Source organism: Microtus pennsylvanicus, chromosome 5 (genome assembly GCF_037038515.1).
Source record: "Microtus pennsylvanicus isolate mMicPen1 chromosome 5, mMicPen1.hap1, whole genome shotgun sequence".
In the NCBI taxonomy this organism is placed as follows: domain Eukaryota; kingdom Metazoa; phylum Chordata; class Mammalia; order Rodentia; family Cricetidae; genus Microtus; species Microtus pennsylvanicus.
The window spans coordinates 111,804,302-111,826,071 of record NC_134583.1 but is presented as its reverse complement, the minus strand read 5'-3'; the positions used below and the strand labels follow the sequence as shown (position 1 = coordinate 111,826,071).

The following is a 21,770-nucleotide window of genomic DNA, read 5'->3' as shown; positions in this document are numbered from 1 at the left end:
TTTTGAAATGTATGAGTTTAATTGATTTGTGTGCATGCATGTGAGTTTGTGTATAGTTTAGGGCCGTGCACATGCTAAGTAAGTGCTCTACCGCTGAGTTATATTGACAGCCCAATGAAGTCTATTTCCTATCTCTTTAAATTAGAATATGAAAACAATACACTGGCTGGATTTTGACTATGCATATTGTTTATTATGCTTAATATGTGACAATTCTGTTTCTGTGCTATTTACTATCTGAAGAATTGTAAAGTCAATTACTATATAATGATTATTATATCTACATAATACATACTATATACTATTTTACACACACACACAGAAAGAGGGAGGGAGGGAGGGAGGAAGAGAGAGAGAGAGAGAGAGAGAGAGAGAGAGAGAGAGAGAGAGAGAGAGAGAGAGATTTGTATATGTGGTGAAAGAGCTGACCACATTGGCCTTCCTCCCATAGAGCACCATTGGGCTTCTGCTGGTTGGAGGCTTTCAGCTCCTGTAGTCTCTCCCAGTCCTTTGTAATCCACACCAGACCACACTGCACTGCACCAATCAAAGCAATCTCTTTATGCTGCTGGCCTCATACACCGAGCTTCAAGCCATCATCCCTAACCCTGCTTCCACTATTACACAATGAGAATGGAGGATTTAAGTGGATCTCAAAGTCCTAAAACGACCCGAGTCTTTAAATAAATGTTTCGTTTTATGTGCTGTTTTCACTTAGGTAGTGATGTAAGCTAAACATTTAAACCTTTTCCCCAGCATATCCTCAGGAGTTTGAAAGCTCCTAAATTAACCTGAGACTCCATGAATCAACATTTCTCTTTGCTTGAGCATTTTGGTTCAGCCGCTTTTCTGCTCCCTCATTCCACCGACATTTCCCATAGCTAGCTTTCCCTACCACATTGACAACATGTCCGAAAAGAACTTCGGGAACGATGTGGTTTGCTCATAGTTTGTCAGGGAAATTGCCACAGAGTGGCTAACAGGGGACAGCTGTGGCTTCATTTCACGGCAAAGCACAAGTTAACGACTTCAAACCAGGTGCCTACATTTCTACGTCGGTGAGCTAGGCTCCATAGCCAAAGAGTTCTGTTCTCTCTCGGAATAGTACCACCAGTTAGGGATGAAGCTTTTGGACACAAGACTTGGTGGGAGAAATTTCACAGCCAAATCACAGCAACAGCTTCTTTCCCCTGTGCGAAGGTCTGATGTGTGATGGCTTCCAGACAAGCTGTCAGAGGACACCAGTCTTCTATGACATACGGGCCATCATTTTGCTTCTCTGTGTCACCTGTGCAGATGGAGGCGAATGGCCTGCCAGCGTTGTGAAATAAAGTAACTGATGTGTAATCAGCTTGTAAAGGGCATGGGTCTATATTTAAACGAGGTACTATGCAGAAGGACATGCTGACTTATGCATAACATCTTCTCTTAGGCCTTCATGCACTTCCTCTGCTGTTTCTACCTCTGTGATGCCTTTCAAATTAATTGCTAGTCATCTGTGTCTGAAAAGCCTTTTTATATCATTGGTCATATCACATTAAGGGCGTTTTGTCCACATCTCTGTCTTCTGTGAGAGTCTAAGAGAAACCTCCATTTATTCCAGGGGTGGCATGCTGCTAACTCTCACTAAGAGTCTACAGAATTGGATTGGGTTAATTGGGATAGTTATCATCTTTGTGTCTGTCCTGAAGGACAAAGTCTATGTCTATCCAATTATTTGGACTATTCTCTAGTAACCGACCACCCTTGGAAGTTGTTAAAGCTTTTATGACGATAATCATGATGCAATATTCATGTGAAAATGAAGTTCTGTATTTTTCTGATGTGAATGATCAGAACTCTTGGGCATATTATTGGCAATTTTATCTGACCAACAGTGAAAGAATCTGAATGTAGGCTGCTTAGAATTTAAGCCACTTTAATACACTTCACTGGGGCAGTAGGTAGCGGGTCGGTCTCACAAAGTGCTTTTACTTGCTGGAAAAGACTTAAACCTTTGAGAGAAGACGTCACCTTTTGTCCCACTCCTTGGGCTCTCTAAATTAACTTGGAACTCTCTGCTCTTTTATAGCTGGTTTGCCATCCACCCCGTCAGCATGAACAATAGCAACCACCTTGTGAACAGCGACAATATGGGCTATGCAGCCTACCTGTTTGAGCAAGAGAAGAACAGAGGATATCTACCTGGACAGGTGAGAATCAACGTCCCTGAATCTTCACGTTGATTCAAATGTTAAGAGTAAAGTGTTTTCATGGATAGGAAGAATTCACTGGCCTGGTTAAATGACTCATTTTTAAGAGTATTTGCTACTCTTACAAAGGACAGGGCTTGATTCCTAGCACCCATATCAGGAGCCTCAAAACCACCTATGACTCCAGTTTCAGGAGATTTGACCCCTCTTCTGGCCTATATGGGAAGTGCTTTACCTGTCCCTCCCCCAACACACAAAGAGATATCTACTTGTCTATCTATTTTCTCCCATTGCCGAAAGAAATGTTTCAAATAATCAAGGCACCATTTGTTCTTGGTAGCAGATGTCTCTTATTTGATGGCTTCGTAAATTTACAACCAATTATATGAGAAAGATCAGATTTGTATTTCTGTAGCCTGTAATAGTCTGTGGACAAGCTGGTAATACAATTCACTTCGCTGACGCTAACATTCATTCCTTGGTGATGGAGAGTATTGTGCACCTTCTTGATGGTGTAAAACCATGAATGGTTTTTAATGATTCAGGGGTTTTCTAGAGAAAACATTCCTCCCAAGGACCTTATTTATCCAACAAAGCCCAAGGACCTGGGGAGGTGCCTCATCAGTTAAGAGCCTTGTTGATTTTCCAGAGGAACCAGACTCCATTCCCAGCACCCACAATGCAGCTCACAGCTGTGTGTTACTCCAGTCTCAGGGAATCCAGCATCATCGTCTGGCCTCCACAGGCACCGGCATGCACATGGTACATGAACATACATGCAGGCAAAATACCCAAACACGTTAAAAATAAACCTAAGCCAGCAGAAACCCTAGACACCTATGACCCTGAAACTCATCTAATAATGAGATGTGAAACCAGCCAGCCAATTGACTTACGGCAGGAACCTCTTAAGCTACGTGTAACTAGTGTCTACAGATAGACAATGGAGGAGAGACAATGCTCTGCTTGGCCATTGGATGCAAGCACCAGATGTAGATGAATAAAGATGATAAGAATCAAAGGCCCATAGTGGACGGTGATGGTTCTATTATATAGATAGTAACCTCATTTTAAAAACTGATCTTTTAGCCTCCTTTTAGACAAAACTCTCTTTCTCTTTTTTAGTTAGCATTGACTTTTGCCTTATTTTCTCCTTTTTTCTCCCTGCTCCCATCCCTTTCCCCCTTCCTTTCTTTCTTCCTCCCACTCATTCCTTCCCCCCACTTTCCCCCCTGTTTTTGAAAAGGCCTTGCTATGTAGTCTAGGCTAACCTTGAATTTGTGATCTTCCATCTTTAGCCCCCCCCCCCCAGTTGTCAGGAATCCAAGTGGGTACTACCATGCAATCTGGGGGAAGGGGTTCCTCTTTATACCTAAAAAGGCCATAGATTTGTGTCTTTCTCTAAGAAAACTGAAGATGTTTATTGAAGATGGTGGATGAGGTGGGTCCAGACTGATGTCCGGTCTGTCTCTAATCTGGTTGAAGAAAGGAGGAGATCACAGGAGGCCAGCTCTAGGTGGTGACTGTCAAGGAGCTCATAGGAGGCCAGCTCTAGGTGGTGACTGTCAAGGAGCTCATAGGAGGCCAGCTCTAGGTGGTGACTGTCAAGGAGCTCACAGGAGGCCAGCTCTAGATGGTGACTGTCAAGGGCATGTAGACTTCTGGGTTTCAGTAAAGCCCCAGACACTAGATAGATGACTCCACATTTTGTCACTTGGTGTAGTCTGCGTTTCTTGTCAAGTTGTGTATTAGAGGGAGGTGTGCCTTTGAAGGGCTGCTTTGAAAACTTTGTAGGTAATTGGATTATTTTCAGCAATATGATCAAAACATGAGCCTTTACAGGAAACAAAAAATTAGAAAGTAAAATAAAAATAAATATGATAAAATAAATTTTGTTCAGAAAATAAAATAAAAAATTCTCAGAATATTGTTTATCTTTTTATTGTCTGTACATGATTATGTTTGAGGGATGGAGGGATAGTTCAGTTAGTAAAATACTTTCTGTACCTAGCATTCAAGCCAAAATTTGGGCATGCTCATAATCTCAGTGTAGGAAAGGCAGTGATGGGCAGATCCTGGAGTTCACTGGCCAGCCAGCATTGCCTAGTCAGCAGATGGTCAGTTTGTGAGAGGCTGTGCCTCCAAAACAAACAACGGAATGAGGAAGAGCTTCTGAGGAAAGATACCTGGTTTGACCTCTGCACTTCTCCACACGCGTGTGTTCATACAGAAGTTTAGAGTGGAGTGAGTGTTTGTGTCTTTAATGGAAGTCATTACTAAAGAAACAACATAAAAGGCGATGTGCATTCATTTTGGCAGGGACCATTTGTAGCAGGCTTTGCTTCGTCAAATCTCGGAGACGTGTCCCCCAACATCCTCGGTCCACATTGCACCAACACAGGAGAGTCTTGTGACAACGAGAAAAGCACCTGTCCCGTCGGCGGGGTAGGTAGTGAGGGCATGCACTTCGTGTTTGAATATTCATCAATGACATGCAAATGTGTTGTTTCCAAGTACACGCTGGCCCATTGGTCTCCAGTCTCCGCTGATTTTAAGTGGGTTTTCTGAGTTTTCCACTGTGAAGTCAAATCTGCACACCCACCTCTTCAGACATTAATTGTTTTTACATGTTGGGTATTTTGCACCTTTCTTGTTATTTTGAATATAGCATGCATTATTGCCAACAGTTGTTGCCCTACTGTGCTACAGAAACTCAGAACAAATTCTGTCGAGCATTGTTCTGACGCTCTTATCTGACTTCTCTCTACCCTTTTCCTCTCCACCTTTCCCGGTCTCTGTTGACTCCTATTCCATCCCATTCTTGCATGCGATCAACTTTCTAGCTTTTACAAGTGAATGAGAGTACGTGGTGTTTGATTCTGTGTGCCTGGGTTATTTCACTGAACAGAAAATCTCCAGTTCCACGCACATTGTTGCAAATGAAGGGATTGCACCCCTTTTCATTGCTGAGAAGCCTTCTACTGGGTACGCATGCTAGTGATCCGCTGGTGGGCACTGTGGTTGATGGGAGCTGTTATGGATAGTGTCAGAACAAGGAAAGACGTGTAAGAAATGAGTATAATGAGTTCATCTCTTTTGCATAAGTAAAAGCAGTATGTTTTCCCTTATGGAGAATCTTAAGATCCTTAATACATTAATTCTTAAAACATTTGTCATAATAGTACAAAAATTCCTTAGTCTATCGATTCTCTCTCAGCCTTATTTAGGTCATCCCTCCTATATAGATTTTTTAAATGCTTAAGATGTCAAATTTACTAAGACGTTTATTATTATTATTTTTAAGTCTTTTTTATTTCTCACACTTATTTATCATTTATTCACCTGTAGTTTCTTTCCATGTGTTTTTATGACATTTATTGTATTTAAGTATTTGGTCAATCTTGGCTTTTCTGCTCTTGGAAACAGGATATACAGCTGGAGTTGTTCCTTTTCCTCCAAGGATTACTAACTGTTCTAATGTAATCCAAACGAGTTTCCCTATGGGACAGTAAGAGCGAGAGTCCCAGGCAAGCAAGAACAAGTAAGAAGGCAGCGACAGAGGGTAACGCCTACCTTCCAGTCCCAGTTCAGAGTTAGTAATGTCCAGCCAATTTCTCAACCAAGCCGAAGCTCTGTTTTCTAATTTTAGAAGGAAGTGCCTGGAATAGATGCATTCTAAAAGCACTCCCTGCCACTAATGCATGTACGATTCTGGTTGCCCTAGCCTGTAAATGGAGAAAATGTTTCAAGAGAAAAGCTAGAATTGACTTAGCCCACATAGTTGGTTGGATTCAGTTGTAATTTTCCAGTTGTTAAAACCATCCGTCATCGCCCTATGGATCATATTGTCTCATTTTGCTGCAGCCTAGCATGTGCATGGCCAGTGGACCTGGGCAAGATATGTTTGACAGCGCACAGATTATAGGACGGGCCATCTATCAGAGAGCCAAGGTAGGCACGAGCGCCCAGCGCTTTGCATCTTTGTTTCGTGTTGCTCTTTAAAACCCACAGACATCATTTATTAGGAAGTCCGCATGCAAAAGCTCAGCCTGGCCAGGAAGTCTGAAAGACTTGGGTTTGGGAGGTTGCCCTTGGGAGCCATGCAGGACGCTGTCTCATCTGGTCAGACTTCCTAGTGCACTTAAAACCAAGGAGGCAGGAAAATATTCTATTTTAGGATGTTAGAAAGCCTGAGCGCGCAGCTCCGACTGAGCTTACAGATAGATTGTAAAGTGCTCGGTTATTGTGGCCTCGTGAGGATTCTCAGAAACCTCTCCAGTCATTGCCTGGCTAAAGGCACCTGACCACTTCTGAACTTGGCCTTCAGCGACAAAGCTGAGCTGAGCATCTCTGGCAACACAAATTCCCATTTATTTGTATACTTCTTTGAAAGGGCAAAGGTCACATCTCTTTTCCCCCTTGTGTTGAAGGGAGAATCTGGCTTTCAATGGGATTGCTATGAATGATTCCACCTTCCTCCTGCTCCTAAAATTTTTGTTTCATGTGTGTGATGGATGTATGTATAGCTTTGTGCTTTTGTCTGTGGGGTGCATGTATATACATGCATGCGTACACATGTATGCAGAGACCCAACGTTGGGGTTGGGAGTCTTGCTGAATTGCTCTCTATCTTGTATTTGAGAGGAGATGTCTCATTGAACTTGGAACTTACTAATTGGCTAGACTGACTGGTCAACAAGCCCTAGGAATCTTGTCACTATCTCCATAGTACTTGGGTTCTAGAAGCTTGCTTCTCTACCCTACTGGGATTCTAGAAGCTTGCCTCTCTACCCTTCTGGAGTTCTAGAAGTGTGCCTCATTACCCCACTGGGCTTCTAGAAGCATACCTCTCTATGCTACTGAGGTTCTAAGAGTATGCCTGTCTCCCTACTGGAGTTCTAGAAGTGTGCCTCTCTACCCAGCTTTGCATAGGAACTGGGAATGGACTGAGACCTCCATGTTTGTGTGACAGAAACATTATGGACAGAACCATATCCCCAGTGATGTGCTAAATTTTGTCTTCTATTCTGTCCCCATTTTTGTATCCGCTTCTACAGAGCTGTATCTGAAAGGAAATGATGAAGAGAAATGGCTTTTAACTGCTATGTCCATGATAGTGTTAAATGCCCTTGTTTTCATGGCTTACACATGCGTGTGTGTGTGTGTGTGTGTGCGTGTGCGTATGTACACATCTACATTGCCTACTTGTGTTTAAATAGATAATTTCTTCTGAGTTCTAAAATGTTTCAGAAGCATTTAAGAAGATCCAAAGTGCCTTTCAAATAATCAGACATAAAATCTATAACCACAGGCAGGCTAATTGCTGTACTTTATTTTTATTTACTGTGGTATTATCAGTGGATTATTCTAAATTAACAGATTCTTTTCAGGGTGTGCCTGTGACACACTTTGGGATCCGAAATTTTGTTTCTGTCCTTGGCCTGAGAGCAGAAAGAATCAGAGCAGAGAGATTCTAGGCTCTCTTTTCAGGGAGGCACAACTTCCCTGCTTATCAGGGGAGGCGGGCTGCAGCTGGGACTCCAGTCACTTATTTTAAAGACCACAGGTGGCTGTTATGGAAGTGGCCTAGGTGTCAGGCCAGCGTCATTGTGCTGAAGCAGGATTTTCCTGTATTGTACGACACAGACGAATAAGCACAACTGTCTCCAAAAGTATTAAACTTACATTTCCTGTACTTTCGGGAAAATATCACTTGATTTTTTTAAAAAAAATACAAGAATGCCAAAGACTGGCTGATATTTGAGGGACACAGTGTCTTTGAGCCACTACCTGGCTCCTGTCTTTGGAGAGCTCAGGGGTCCTAAGAGGACGCTTTATGCCAAGCCTGTCTGCTGGCAGCCTGGCATTCCAGCAAGTGTGAGGTTGGAGCTTTTACGTCAAGATCTGCTTCATGTTAAGTTCTTATTTGGGATGAATAGACGCAGGTCCACATTCCTGGAGGTTTCAGGTTCTGGAAAGCCCTGGAAACTATGAGAGAACATGGGGGGGAAGGGGCTGAGGATGCTCTCAAGCAGTGAGTAAGAGGAAGGGGTCTTGGTGCAGAAAGTGCTAGGTGCCTGTGTTAGTGTTCCTTTCTCCCCAGTTTTTTCCCCCTCATGACAGTGAGTTTATATGGATTTTCTAGGAGCTGCATGATTCTGCCTCCCAGGAGGTAACTGGACCAGTGTTTGCAGCTCATCAGTGGGTGAACATGACAGATGTGAGCGTTCAGATCAATGCTACACACGTAGTGAGTATGACAGAGGGCCCTGACCTTCTTACAGGGGCAGAGCACAGCCCATTGTTGCTTACTGCTGACCTTCTGTGTTTTTGTTTTTGTTTTATGATCCCTGTTTCAGGCGAAGACATGTAAACCTGCCCTGGGCTACAGTTTTGCCGCAGGCACAATTGACGGAGTTTCGGGCCTCAATATCACACAGGGTGAGAGGGAGGATAGAATGCCTGCTTCCAGGTTCGGAGGCGTCAGGCTTCTGTTTCCTAACGAAGCTTAACTGTGGTCAGTGTGTTTTTGACTCCCGTGTCTGACTCAGGAGGCTTAAGGCTGGCCAAGTTTGGCTGTGATGTCTCGATCTCCCAGGGATAGGTGTCTTTTACCCCTTAGCTTTGTTAATGCAAATAGAAGCAGAAACAAATTCTCTTGGCATTTCAGTATATTGATGAACCTTGGTAATGCATTTAGTGTGTGTGTGTGTGTGTGTGTGTGTGTGTGTGTGTGCATGTATTTGAACTCAGATCTTCACCATTTGGAAGCAAGGACTTCACTCACTGAACCATCTCCCTGGCCCCAGGTTATTTGTTGCTTTAGGCAGTCATGATTTCCTTGTGATGGCAGTGTGCCAAGACTATAACGAAGAAAGTGGAAAAAAAAAAACAACAACCATGAGAATGAGAGAAAATGTTTTCAAATAATTTAAGGGAATTTTACAGAAAATATACTTTAGAAAACCTCCTCTAACTCAACAATAACACTTACTACTGAGAAATAATTGACAAGCCATATAAGTCAGCCATTTAAAGTACATCGGATGGATTTTAATATGTTGACAGGCATACGCTCTTCCCATAGTCAACTTTGGAATTTCCATCACTCCAGCAGAAAATCTGAATGTTAGCTGTCACATCTCTGCCACTGTATAAGCAACCAATAAGCCTCCCATCTTTACATTTTTCTACTTTAGATATTTCATATGAATGGAAACACACAATATCTGGATTTTTTTGTTGCATCTTTTATGTAGCATTGTGCTTTTAAGGTACATGGAGCTATAGCTGTGGAAGCATACCATTCTTTTTTATGGTATCAATATAACAGATGTTACTTGCCAGTTTTTTAGTTGATGGATCTTGGGGTTGCTCCACTTTTTAAAAATACATTATGAATAATGAGGTCCTTAGTACGTATGTCCAAGGGCTTGGGTGGGTCTATGTTTGCAGTTTTCTTCTTGGGTGTGTATCTAGAGGAGAGCTTGCTGGTCATATACTAACTGTGTCTTAACATCTGAAGCCCTATCATGTAAGCTCCTGAATAGCTATGTTGTTTTATGTCTGCGCCCTCAATATAGCCATTCAGTTTTTCCACATCTTCATCAATACTTGTTATCTAGCGTGCTGATTCTAGTCAGCATGTATGTGGAATGATGTCTCTTATTGTATTTTAGATTTGCATCTGCTTGATAATGTCATAGGTCTTTTTGTGTGATTATTGGCCATCATCTATATTTTTTGAAAAGTATTGATTTATATATTCTTCCTTAAGTTTGGGTTTTTGGTTGTAACTATGAGTTATGAGGTTTTCTAAAATATATTTTTGTGTACAAACCCCTCATCAGATAAATTATTTGAAAAAAATTCCCTACTTTGATAGGTTGTCTTTGCAATTTTATGATTATATTCTTTGAGACAAAAATGTCTAGATCAGTTTCCTTTTTGTGACTAGTGGCTTACCATCACACCCAAGAACCATGCATCATCATTAAGGCTTACCCTATAATTCCAAAAGTTTTACTATTTTAGTCTACATGCCAGACAGCTGGTATTACATGTTGAAGTCATCCTTGTTAATTTTTAAAATGAGAAAAAGATGATGCAGTTCACAAATATGTGGATTATAAAACTGTCTTTGTTTATGACATAAATTAGTTAGGTTAATATAAACCAAACATTGAGATTATCACACAAAATGTATTCTATTATCTTTTATAAAAGTGACAATCTAATTAAGGGCTATTATTTTTTGACATGCAGAAAACACTCCTCCTTTTATTGCTCAAATTGTTGTAGCTATTGAACAGTGACCTTAACAAAATATTTGATATGTCTAAAATGATTGTGTGTAATACTATCTAAATCATAGCATCTGCAGAGTACTGGCACAGGGATCTTATTAATCATAACAATCCTAATAGGAACAACAGAAGGGGATCTATTTTGGGACACTATTCGGGACCAGCTCTTGGGCAAACCATCTGAAGAAATCATAGAATGCCATAAACCCAAGCCAATCCTGCTTCACACTGGAGAGGTGAGGCATTTGCTTGTCATAATGGAGTGAGAATATTATGCTTTGTGGTGTCTGAGCTATAATAAGTGGTCAACATAATAATGGTCAGATAATAAATGGTCAATGTCTACTGACCATTTATTAAAGAGCTTATTTAGCTATTCTTAAATAATTTATTATTATGATTACATATTTATTACTATCTCATGCATATGTAATAAATATAGGGGAATGTTTACAAAGGGCAGAGGATGCTTTTGTTCCAATCTCTGTTTGCACATGGGTCCTGAGGAGCAAACTCAGAGCTGTGTGGCTAGCACTTTACTTGCAGAGTCTTCTCGGTCGGCCAGACCCCCACATAAATGTTTAGTATTAAAATTTTATTTACATATACATTTATTTTCTATGAGTGTATAGGTGTACTTTCGTGTGTGTGTGTGTCTGTATGTAGATGTATGTGGAGACAGTGGTAACCTCAGATGCTTTTCCTCTGCATTATTTACCTTATATATTGAGACATGGACTCTCACTGGGAACTGGGGCTCACCAATTAGGCTAGACTGGTTGACCAGCAAGCCCCAGGGATCCCCCTGTCTCCACCTCCCAGTGCTAAGATTCTAAGCACATGCCATACCACCATACCTGTCTTTATGTGAATGCTGCAGATCTAACTCAATTCTTTCTGCTTATTTGACAACATCAGTATTTAAAGTCAATTTTTGGTTGCTTTTCAAGACAGGATTTGTTTGTGTAGCCCTGGCTGTCCTGGAACTTACTCCAGAACTCAGTCTAGGCTGAGTTAAAATTCAGAGATCCACCTACCTCTTGTCACCCAAGTGTTAGAATTAAAGGCATACACTACCACTGTCCAGCTAAAGTATTTTTCTTTTAACACTACTTCACAATGTAATTTTTTAACATTTGCAGTGTTAAAAATTCATCCCACTATTCACAGAAGCGTGATTGTTGGAGTGTTAAGTATTTATAAAGTAGACTCTTCCAGTATCCTATTAAAATTGTTAGGGTAGGAGGAAGAGGGAAGGAAGGGATGGAGAGACAGTTTCCACTAGTCAGAGTATGGAAAAGAATAGATTCTCTTGAAGGAACCTTGGAAGATAAAGCCAGACTTGAACGTTCTCAACTTAAAACAATGCCAGGGTAAAAATAGAAATGATTGCAATAAACTATTACAGATGGTTTTCTATATCCATTGAGGAGGCCGTCATTTACCCTGCACAGAATGAGGAGCCCCCCAAAGCTCCTTCAAATGCTTTAGCACCCTGAACTTACCAAGGAAGCTTGCATTTGAGATTCACATGCTACAGCCAGGACATAAACATGCACAGGATGTATTTAATGTTACATCATAGCTAGAAATGAATCCTATGGATGTGGTGAGAAAGACAAAACCAGCTTCAAACATGTGAAATTGTTCATTAAGACACTCGTATGACAGTTGGCAATGGAAAGGTTAATTTATACCTAATGTCATTTTCTTGTATTGGGTCTCAGCTGACAAAACCCCATCCTTGGCACCCAGATATTGTTGATGTTCAGATTGTGACTCTTGGGTCGTTGGCCATAGCTGCTATCCCTGGGGAATTTACGTAAGTTCTTTATAAAGTGTTTTATACTAAACAAATGGATTTCTGTTGGGATTAATTCTTTTTAAAATCATTTATCTGTTGTTGTGTATTTGGGGTGGGACACATAGGTCTTGACATACTTGTGGAGGTCAGAGGATAGATACCACAAGTCACCATATGGGTTCTGGAGACAGAACTTGGGTCATCAAGCTTGGTAGCCAGCACCTTTACCTACTGAGGCATCTCCTTGTCCCTGGGCCTAATTTATAGGGGAAGATAGTTTTCTGCTGATCTCTTGTACTATGTTTGGCAGCAGTGACAAATAATTTTTCCTTTTTTTCACGGGGCCTCTGAAGAATAAATCTGTCTATGCTGACTTCTCACCCATGAAAAAGATGGGGAAAATGTGAAAAATCCACAAACTTGGCGTTCCAAAGGTAGAAAGGTGCAATAAATTGTGTTGGTACACGGTCTTGAAACAATAGGAAAAGATTTGAACACATCAGTTTAGATATTGGAAAGACTGAAGAATGTTCTAAGCCTGTACATTTTACAATCTTTCTTATTTTCATTGGGGGAAGTTGTTGAAATAGTCCTTGGGTTTTCTTTTTACCTCTTTCAGGAATACATCAAGTTCTTACATTTTACCCAGCACATTCTTTCATTCCCCATCATCGTTAGCTTCTGCTCAGATTATTTCAGTAACCTCCAATTTGGGTTCCTTCATTAGTCCTCTGTAGTCCTTTCTCAATGCAGCAGTCTCCTGCATTTCTTTTAAAAAGTGGTACTCAACCTTCCTGATGCTGTGACCCTTTAACACAGTTTCTCATGCTGTGGTGGCTGTACCATTATTTTCTTTCGTATTTTATGTTTACTTCATAACTCTAATTTTTGCTAATGTTTTGCATCATAATGTACATTTTTTTGGAGCTCGAGGTTTGCCAAGGGTGTCATGACCCCAGGTTGGGAACCACTGCTTTAAACCAGGACTCCAGTATGTCACTCCTCTGTCCAAAACCTTCCAGTCCTTTCCCATCTTATTCCAGGTAATCCTCGGATCATTCTGATTTCCTCCAGGTTCCCACGCAGTCTGTGTCTCACGAAGCTCCCTGTCTTGGTATCTTTTGACTTTGCCTCTTGTCCGCCCTGCTTCAGGCAGGCTGCACCATTGTCAAGGTTTTTTGTATAGCTAGAACTACAAATACACTTGTTAGACTCACTAAGCATGTTCTGAGCTCAGGGATTTAAATTTCTGGTTCTTTCTGCATGAAACACATTCTCTCTGGTTAGTCTCATGGCCAAGTCTTTTAATTTTTTTTTAACTCCTCTGCTCGAATCTTGAATAGGGATGCCAATTCTTTTCACACTACCTAAAATCATCTTTACCAGCAAGAACCCATCGCTGTCACTCTCCCTTCCACGCTAGCACCAGCATCAACACCATTACTACCTCCACCCCTCCCACCACCCGCTTCCATCATTACTCGGCTTTATTATTCTCCCCTTTTCTTCAGCTCACGTCCTCATTTATGCGATGGTCACCTTCCATTCTTGGAATGTGATTTCCCTTCCATTAAATCATCAGCACATGAAAGTGGTCCTGGTAAGCAGCAGATATTCAAGATGATATTGGAGGAATAAATATGAAAATGAAAAAGTACCTACTTGTACACAGGGCCAACCATCAAACTTTTTCTCTGCCCAAGCTCTCACTTTAGAATGCAACAAACCCATTGTGTCGAAACCATGACAGAAAATGGTGTTGTCATTTTTTTTTTTTTTGTGGCACCAGGGGAGGCGCTCTGGGCTTTGTTCCTGTCAGGAAAGTACTTCATCATTGAGCTCCACCCTAACCCTTGCTGATCTTCCTCTCTCGGTGTTGTTCATTGAGTTCATTTCCGTCTTTGGGGCAGTTGTGTTCAGGATTTTCTTTGAAGATAGGCCAGTCAAGAATAAAAAGCTAAGCCTTTCCCCCCCCCACCATCGACTTCCTACATATTTTACTGCTGTGGGTGAGCTAGGCTAAGTTTCTTGGCATTTACGAAAAGCCTTTCTGAATCGTTCCCACGCATTCCAAATGGGAGGATGTTTACATAACTCTGCTTTCTTGCCACAGAACCATGTCAGGACGACGATTTCGAGAGGCAGTTAAAAAAGTAAGTTAGATATGAACTACAATGCTTACACATTTGTATTTGAAAAGGAAGAAATTCCCTATCGAATTATTCTTTCCTAAAATGGCTAAAGTTTGCAATTCTTGAAGGTCATGATAGAGATGAATAAAAATGTCAGTAAGGTAATTATAACCAAGTTAAAATATTTTATTGGCATGTATATTTTAATAACTAAAATTGTTAATACTTGCATTACATAAATAGTAAATTATGTCTAGAGGTTGCTTAGAACCCCCTGAATGGTTTAAATAAAACCCTCGCACTAGGAGAATTTTGTTTCTTCCCTATATTTTCTTGAGAGTAAGGATGTATTAAGAATAGCTGCAAAATGACAACCTAATAAATGTCTTGTCTTATTAGTTGGGTCTAATAACATGTCTGAATTATATAGCATAAACTCAATATAGTTTTGGGGCAATTACTCTTTAATAATAAGAGTCTACACCCGCTGATATGATTATTAAGATTTCCATAGCACCATTGATTTGTCCAACTCTAATGGAGATTAGGTCTAATTTACAAAGTACTCTTTGACATCTCTCTCTTCCTCGGTGGTCTTGGTCATTGGGAAGATTTTCCTTAGGAGGTATGTTTCCTCAAATATCATATGTACTCACTCGTAAATGGCTTTTAGACACAAAGCAAAGAAAACCAGCCTATAATTCATAAACCCAGAAAACCTAGACAACAATGAGGACCCTAAGGGAGACTTGCATGGATCTAATCTACATGGGAAGTAGAAAAGGACAAGATCGCCTGAGTAAATTGGGAGCATGGGGACCATGGGAGAGGGTTGAAGGGGAGGGGAGCAGAGAAAAATGTATAGCCAAATAAAATCAATAAAAAATGAAAAAAAAGAGATATGTCTTCTGTTAATAACTCATAGCAATGTGCACCTTATGTGGAGCTCAGATAACAACAGCCTTAAGTGGTGTAAATCTTTCACTTTTCCTTCCTAGGAGTTTGAATTGTATGGGATGAAGGATATGACCGTTGTTGTTTCGGGTCTATGCAATGTTTACACACATTATATCACTACATATGAAGAATACCAGGTAAAGTAAAAAGTTCTCATGGCTTTTTCCTTTTCTATGCACATTCTTTCTGGACTTCTTCAGCCATGATGCTGAGAGGTGACTTGGTTTTAGGTGGAGACTCAATGAGAATAAGCCAAAGATTATATTTGGTTTGGCACTTATCACTTCCAATTATATGTCAGCATAATAGTCTCATTGACTTCTACCTTCTCCTGAAACTTGCTTTGTTGGGAGCACTGGTAAGAAACCTGAGTTGTGACATGCAAATGACTACCCAGAATGCACTTGCTGTCTTACGCTTTGGTAAGGCCAATTATGAAACAATCTGCAGACTTACAGAATGTAGGACGAGGTAGGAAGAGGAGTCTAATATGATGGCCAAGTGATCGCAGTAGAGATACTGGAAGGGTGTCGTGCAGAATACTGCTGTTTCTGTAATGATGAGGACCCTGCATACTGATGGCCTTGAGGTTCCTGTAGAGTCACCAAAGGCAGGGAGTTCTTAATGAGATGCTGAGATGCATTTGGCTCTATTTCTTAGCTCTGTGGTGAGGTAGAAGTCCTTCCACAGAGGGGACCATTAGCAGTCAACTTATCTAGGAGTTACTAAATAGAATCCTTTCTACCCTCATTTTCTTTCAGCCTGAGGGAGATCACTAATATTGCAAAAACTTAAAATAGCCACGGGCACAAGAGGTGGAAGTCTGTAACATCTTTTAGAGTAAAAGAAATTGTGACCTAAACGACATAAGCAAAATATCCTATTGCCTTTACAATGACTAGGCACAGTCATTCACTTAGGCTGGTTAGTGGAAAAGGCTCACATTCTGATTTCACAAAAAACACTGAGTATTTGCTGGTATTAGATTATGTGAGTGGTTCGGACATCTCTTTGCCGAAAATGCTATACTTCTATAAACAGATTGGTGTATACAAAATGTCTACACCTCTTCTTGTTTTTTCTGTAGGCTCAGCGATATGAAGCAGCATCTACAATTTATGGACCACACACTCTGTCTGCATATATCCAGCTCTTCAGTGACCTTGCTAAAGCAATTGCTACGGTAATGAAATCATGTGTGTGTGTGTGTGTGTGTGTGTGTGTGTGTGTGTGTGTGTGTGTTTGTGTGTTTGTATGTCTATGATTATCTTCAGGAGAAGGAGGCACAGAATCAAGAAAGAAACCTTATATACATGTTATTTTTTTTTTTTTATTTTTCGAGACAGGGTTTCTCCATAGCTTTTTGGTTCCTGTCCTGGAACTAGCTCTTGTAGTCCAGGCTGGCCTTGAACTCACAGAGATCCGCCTGCCTCTGCCTCCAGAGTGCTGGGATTAAAGGCGTGTGCCACCACCGCCCGGCACATGTTATTTGACAAATTTTAAATTATATGCAGTTTTCTTTAGGGAAGAAAGCTGAACTACTTGGTATCATTGAGAAAGCAATTCAAAGTTTACTGATAGCAATACTCAAGTTTAATCACTACCATTTAGTAATCACAGTCTTTTGCATATATATTTCATATGTGTATTCATATATAAAATGTATATTTATAAGATAATATGCATTTATATATCTTATAAACATGAAGCTATCTTTTGAAATAAAGAGATATTATTTTTCTCCATATTTTAGATGCTTAAAATTTCTTGAAGGTGGTAAGTGGCCATCTGCACTATAACTATAGCCAGCATTCACTTTCCAGATTCTCTACTCCCATTCAGAGAGTTGAGTAGACCACACAGATACAGAATGTTTAAGATGCTCATTTTCTTCATTATAACATCTCTGAAATTGAGATGTATCTTCCATTCAGAGGACTCTTACCCTTTTAACAAGTAGCATTTTAAATTTCTTGATGGTTCAAAATACTATAAATTGTTCTGATGAATGGAGGCTTAGGTTTGTTGAACTCTAATATTGCTTTGGCATTCACATGTGTGTGTTTCTGAAATGTGTACAACTGATTTAAAGATTCTTAGTATAAAAAAAGTCCCGTTAGGATACAGTTATTTATATAACTGCAGTTGTGGTACAGACAATTAGTTGACAAGGAGAACAAAGAACTTAAAATAATAAACAGATCTGCATATAATACATGTAAACTTTATAATTGTAAGTATATTACTTGCGTCATGATAGCCTTATAATAGTAAAAGCTGTGAAATCACAGCATAGTAAGTACTATACACCCTTTAAAGAAAGAGTCCGGATGTCTGGATTGAAACAGAGGAGACCTACATGCTGTAGACAAACTAAGACAATTTCATACACCTCTGACTTGAGCTGTCTATAATATTTGAAATTTTAATACAATCTGGGGACTTGAATATACTTTGCTTACTCATTTTTTTAGTCATTTGTTCATATAGACCAATGACACTTGGTTCTTGGTCTATATTATGGTCACTTAGTTTAAGACTGACTATATGATCTTGAGAACCAACTGAGTATATTCAATCCCATCTTCTTGCTTGCAGAGTAAGAGTGATCATACATCCCCCACTCCATGTATTGCTATAAAAATTAATAGTCCAATGTAAGGGTTAAAAAAACATCAAAGGATATTGAAAAAAATGAGATTATTGTTTTTGATGCCCCCATTTAAGTTGGTAAATCTTATGGAAAACATTATACCAGTCAGGGTAATCTTAATTTTTAAATAAAGATATATTTATTATACTATTTAGCTCAGATTTGGGACCAGAAGAGAACCTTGGTAGTGACTTTGGGTAAAAGATTACCCACAGTTTGAGCCAAGAATGTTGGTAGTTGCTGTAACTCTTGCACTTGGGCTACTAGGGTAGTAGAATCATGAGTTCAGGACAGCTTGGGATATGCAACAATTTCCAGGTAAGTCCAAGTTGCATTGCTAAGACCCACTTAATAAAAAAACAAGCAAGCAAGCAACCAACCAACCAAAGTAACATCTTAGAAGCAGAGAAATAACTTCTGATTCCAAGCATGATGATCCATGGTCAATTTTTAGCATCTGAACAGAAATGCTGCTTACTACAGTAGGTGTTCGTAATCCCAGTGCTGGGCAGATAGAGACACGAGCATCCCCCAGGCTTGATTACAAGTTATTTAGTTAAATCAATGAGAGACACTTGTCACAATAACCAAGGTAGGTGATACTTGAATAGGAATGACGCTTGGTGTTGACTTCTGACTACATACACATATGCACGAGAACATAAAGAAACACATCCATGGGTTTCAATGCTGGAAAATTTAAGCATAATTTCAGTATCATTTCATGAAGTTATAATGTGGGCTAGGTCCCTACCCTGAGCCACACAATGAAATCAATGGCTGCCCAGAATCTCACCATAATAGTGTGCTTCTGTGTTTGCTTTGTGGTCTTTGGATTATACCAGCAAAGCAACCTCCTTCAACAAAAACTTTATTCTAACAAAAACTTTAGATTGCAAATATCTAAGCTCTCATTTTAGCAAGGGTGCCTCACATTTTGCTAAATGTTGTTAGCTTTTTGGAGTGCCTGTGTGTAGATATATGTGAGCCTCCTTTAATAAGGACATTTCTTGGGATATGATTGGGGTAGGGGATTTTTTTTTAAACAAATGCTCTCTGTTTCAGGACACAGTAGCCAATATGAGCAGCGGTCCTGAGCCTCCATTCTTCGAGAACCTGATAGCTACGCTTATCCCTAATATTGCGGATAGAGCACCGATAGGCAGACAGTTTGGGGAAGTCCTGCAGGCAGCAAAACCTGAATACAGAGTGGTAAGATTCATGGGGAATTCTATAATGGGTTAGGAATTTGCTTCTGGAGGTAAAAGGAAGGGTGTTGCTTAATGTCGCAACCTTCTTCTAGAGGTACCATATTACTGTTTCAGCAGTGATGATGTTGATGGCACCACAAGCCAGCTTCAGCAGTGATGATGTTGACAGTACCACAGACAGGCTAGTTTCAGCAGTGATGATGTTGACTTCTATTTCCATCTCTACAGAGGTTTTGCAAAAGTGAGGGGAATAGGAAACACTGCTTTTCCCCCCTGGTGGTTAACTATATAAAATTGGTTTTCTAAAATGCAAATTATTCTTTTTATTAAATAGATGGTCAAAGAACTGTGCACAGGAGTTAGACCAAGTTGTTTTTTAGATCAAGGGATGGAAAAGCACGCAGAAATGAGCTAGGATCCACACCACTATGTTTTATGTTGATTAGGTGTTTTTCATCCTCGCTGAAAAATGTATTAATTCTGAAAGGTTATTTTTTGTAATGAATTCCTTAGGAAATTCCACGTTTATTATATAATCAGCAAATTAAATAAATTTACTTTTTCATGAAGCACGATTAATAAAAACTCAGAGGTAGAAACTAGGCTCAACCTAAAGGTCAGAAAAACAAAACAGCCAGCCACTAACTCTTACCTCTGCTTCAGTCCAAAATGGCAATCCTGCTTCCTGGCATCTCAGAATGAGATTAAGCCTGAGAGTTGTTTCTTCCTATTTTATAATCCTCTCTAGTTCTGGGATTAAAGGCGTGCACCACTGGGGTTAAAGGTTTGCACTGCCCGGTTTCTATGGCAACTAGTATGGCTACTGGGATTAAAGGTGTGTGCCACCACTGCCTGGCCTGTATGGCCGACCAGTGGGCCTGCTTTTTTACTTTCTTCCGGCCAGCTTTATTTATTAAAACACAAGTGAAATGCTACTAAAGTATCCATTTCTGGATTTCTCTTTTTATCCAATGAAGCATGACGAAGTTTCGTAGTCGGGCTTCATTAAGTATGAAATGCTCTAGAATGCAGTGTTAGTTTCTCGTTGCTGTGATAGAACAGTTGAGAAAGCTACTGAAGGTGTGTGTGTCAGCTAATTTTCCCACTGCTCTGACAACGCATCTGACGAGATCAAAGGATGGAAGAATATGTTCTTGGCTCCCAAATGGAGGATGCAAGCTGCCCACTGTGGGGAAGCCATAGCCACAGGCATGTGAGGCAGCTGGTCACAACAGAGAGGCAAATGCTAGTGTTCTGTTTGCTCTTTTCCTTTTTATTCAGTCTAGTCTTCTAGCCCATGGGATAGTGCCACTCACATTAGTGTGAGTCTTCCTTTGTCAGTTAACCTCCCTGGAACATCTTCATAAAGACCCTAGACATATGTTTCCTTGGTGATTCTAATCTTACCAAGTTGGTGCTGAGTGTTAAGTATCATGACTAAGGAGAGGATTTATTTTGGTTCATGGTTTCAGAGGTTTCAACCATATCACTTGGCTCCACCACAATGCGCTTCTGTCTGGTGAGGTGGAGGTAAAGGTGTGAAGGGATTATCTTCCCACTGCAGTGTCTGAGAAGTGTAGGGAAACACGAGGAAGGACCAGGGAGAAGATAGAGGCTTCAAAGCCATGTTCCAAGTGACCTGCTTGAGATTCATTATGTACAAGTTCATAGTGGGTAAAAATGGACAAACCCATTATGATGTTAGTGCCCTCATACTCCTATCATCTCTGAACAGTTCTAATTCCTGGAGCCCCAACCTTCAATACAGTAAACCACTGTAGGAGGGAGGACACATCACATTTAAACCACAACAAATCTGGACTAGGACTTGTGAGACTTGGTAGCCATGGCTTGTCTCTGATCTTAGGAGACAAGTATTCAGAGTTCCCCTGTTAATTTATTTGTGTGTGTGTGTGTGTGTGTGTGTGTGTGTGTGTAAGAGTGTTTGCTACATATGTATGGGTACCCATAGATGAAACAAGACGATGATGGCTTCTGAATGCTAGCGGTATAGAGCCTGTCCTGTCACTAGCTCTGTAGTCTGGACTGGCATTGAACTCACAGAGATCCGCCTGCCTCTGCCTCCGGAGTGCTGGGATTAAAGACGTGCGCCACCACTGCTCCTTATGGCCAATTTATTTTATTAAAGTTTTTAGTTTGCATAAGGAGTAAGGAGTTTCATCAGCGCATTTTCATCCATTTTTTTAAAGTTAGAGTTTCTATTGCTCTGTCAAAACACCATGACCAAAAGCATCTTGGAAAGGAAAGGGTTTATTTCATCTTATAGCTTGATGTCCATCATCCAGGGCAGCTAGAGCTGGAACCCGAGGCAGGAATTGATGCAGAGGACAGGGTTAGTACAATAGACGGTGGGCTAACCCCTACCATATAAATCATTAATCAAGAAAATGCCCTACAGACTTGGTTACAAGCCAATCCTATGTAGGCATTTTCTTGATTAAGTTTCCTTTTCCCCAGATGGCCCTAGCTTGCCTCAGGTTGAGAAAAACTAGCCA

At 40.4% G+C, this 21,770-nt stretch overlaps 1 protein-coding gene across 3 annotated transcripts in view; it reads left to right on the top strand.

The window, feature by feature from the left end:
* Asah2 (N-acylsphingosine amidohydrolase 2) overlaps window positions 1–21,770 on the top strand; it is a 95,360-nt gene that overhangs the window by 64,619 nt on the left and 8,971 nt on the right. Inside the window, exons 9-19 of one of the 3 annotated variants that reach the window (XM_075973830.1) lie at window positions 2,072–2,192; window positions 4,512–4,637; window positions 6,057–6,143; window positions 8,337–8,441; window positions 8,551–8,632; window positions 10,618–10,733; window positions 12,225–12,319; window positions 14,415–14,454; window positions 15,432–15,527; window positions 16,478–16,573; window positions 19,109–19,255. In XM_075973830.1, the coding sequence (XP_075829945.1) occupies window positions 2,072–2,192; window positions 4,512–4,637; window positions 6,057–6,143; window positions 8,337–8,441; window positions 8,551–8,632; window positions 10,618–10,733; window positions 12,225–12,319; window positions 14,415–14,454; window positions 15,432–15,527; window positions 16,478–16,573; window positions 19,109–19,255 (1,111 nt within the window). Of the gene's footprint in view, window positions 1–2,071; window positions 2,193–4,511; window positions 4,638–6,056; window positions 6,144–8,336; window positions 8,442–8,550; window positions 8,633–10,617; window positions 10,734–12,224; window positions 12,320–14,414; window positions 14,455–15,431; window positions 15,528–16,477; window positions 16,574–19,108; window positions 19,256–21,770 lie in introns of those variants that run through there. The other 2 variants (XM_075973831.1, XM_075973832.1) reach the window with 2 other exon arrangements.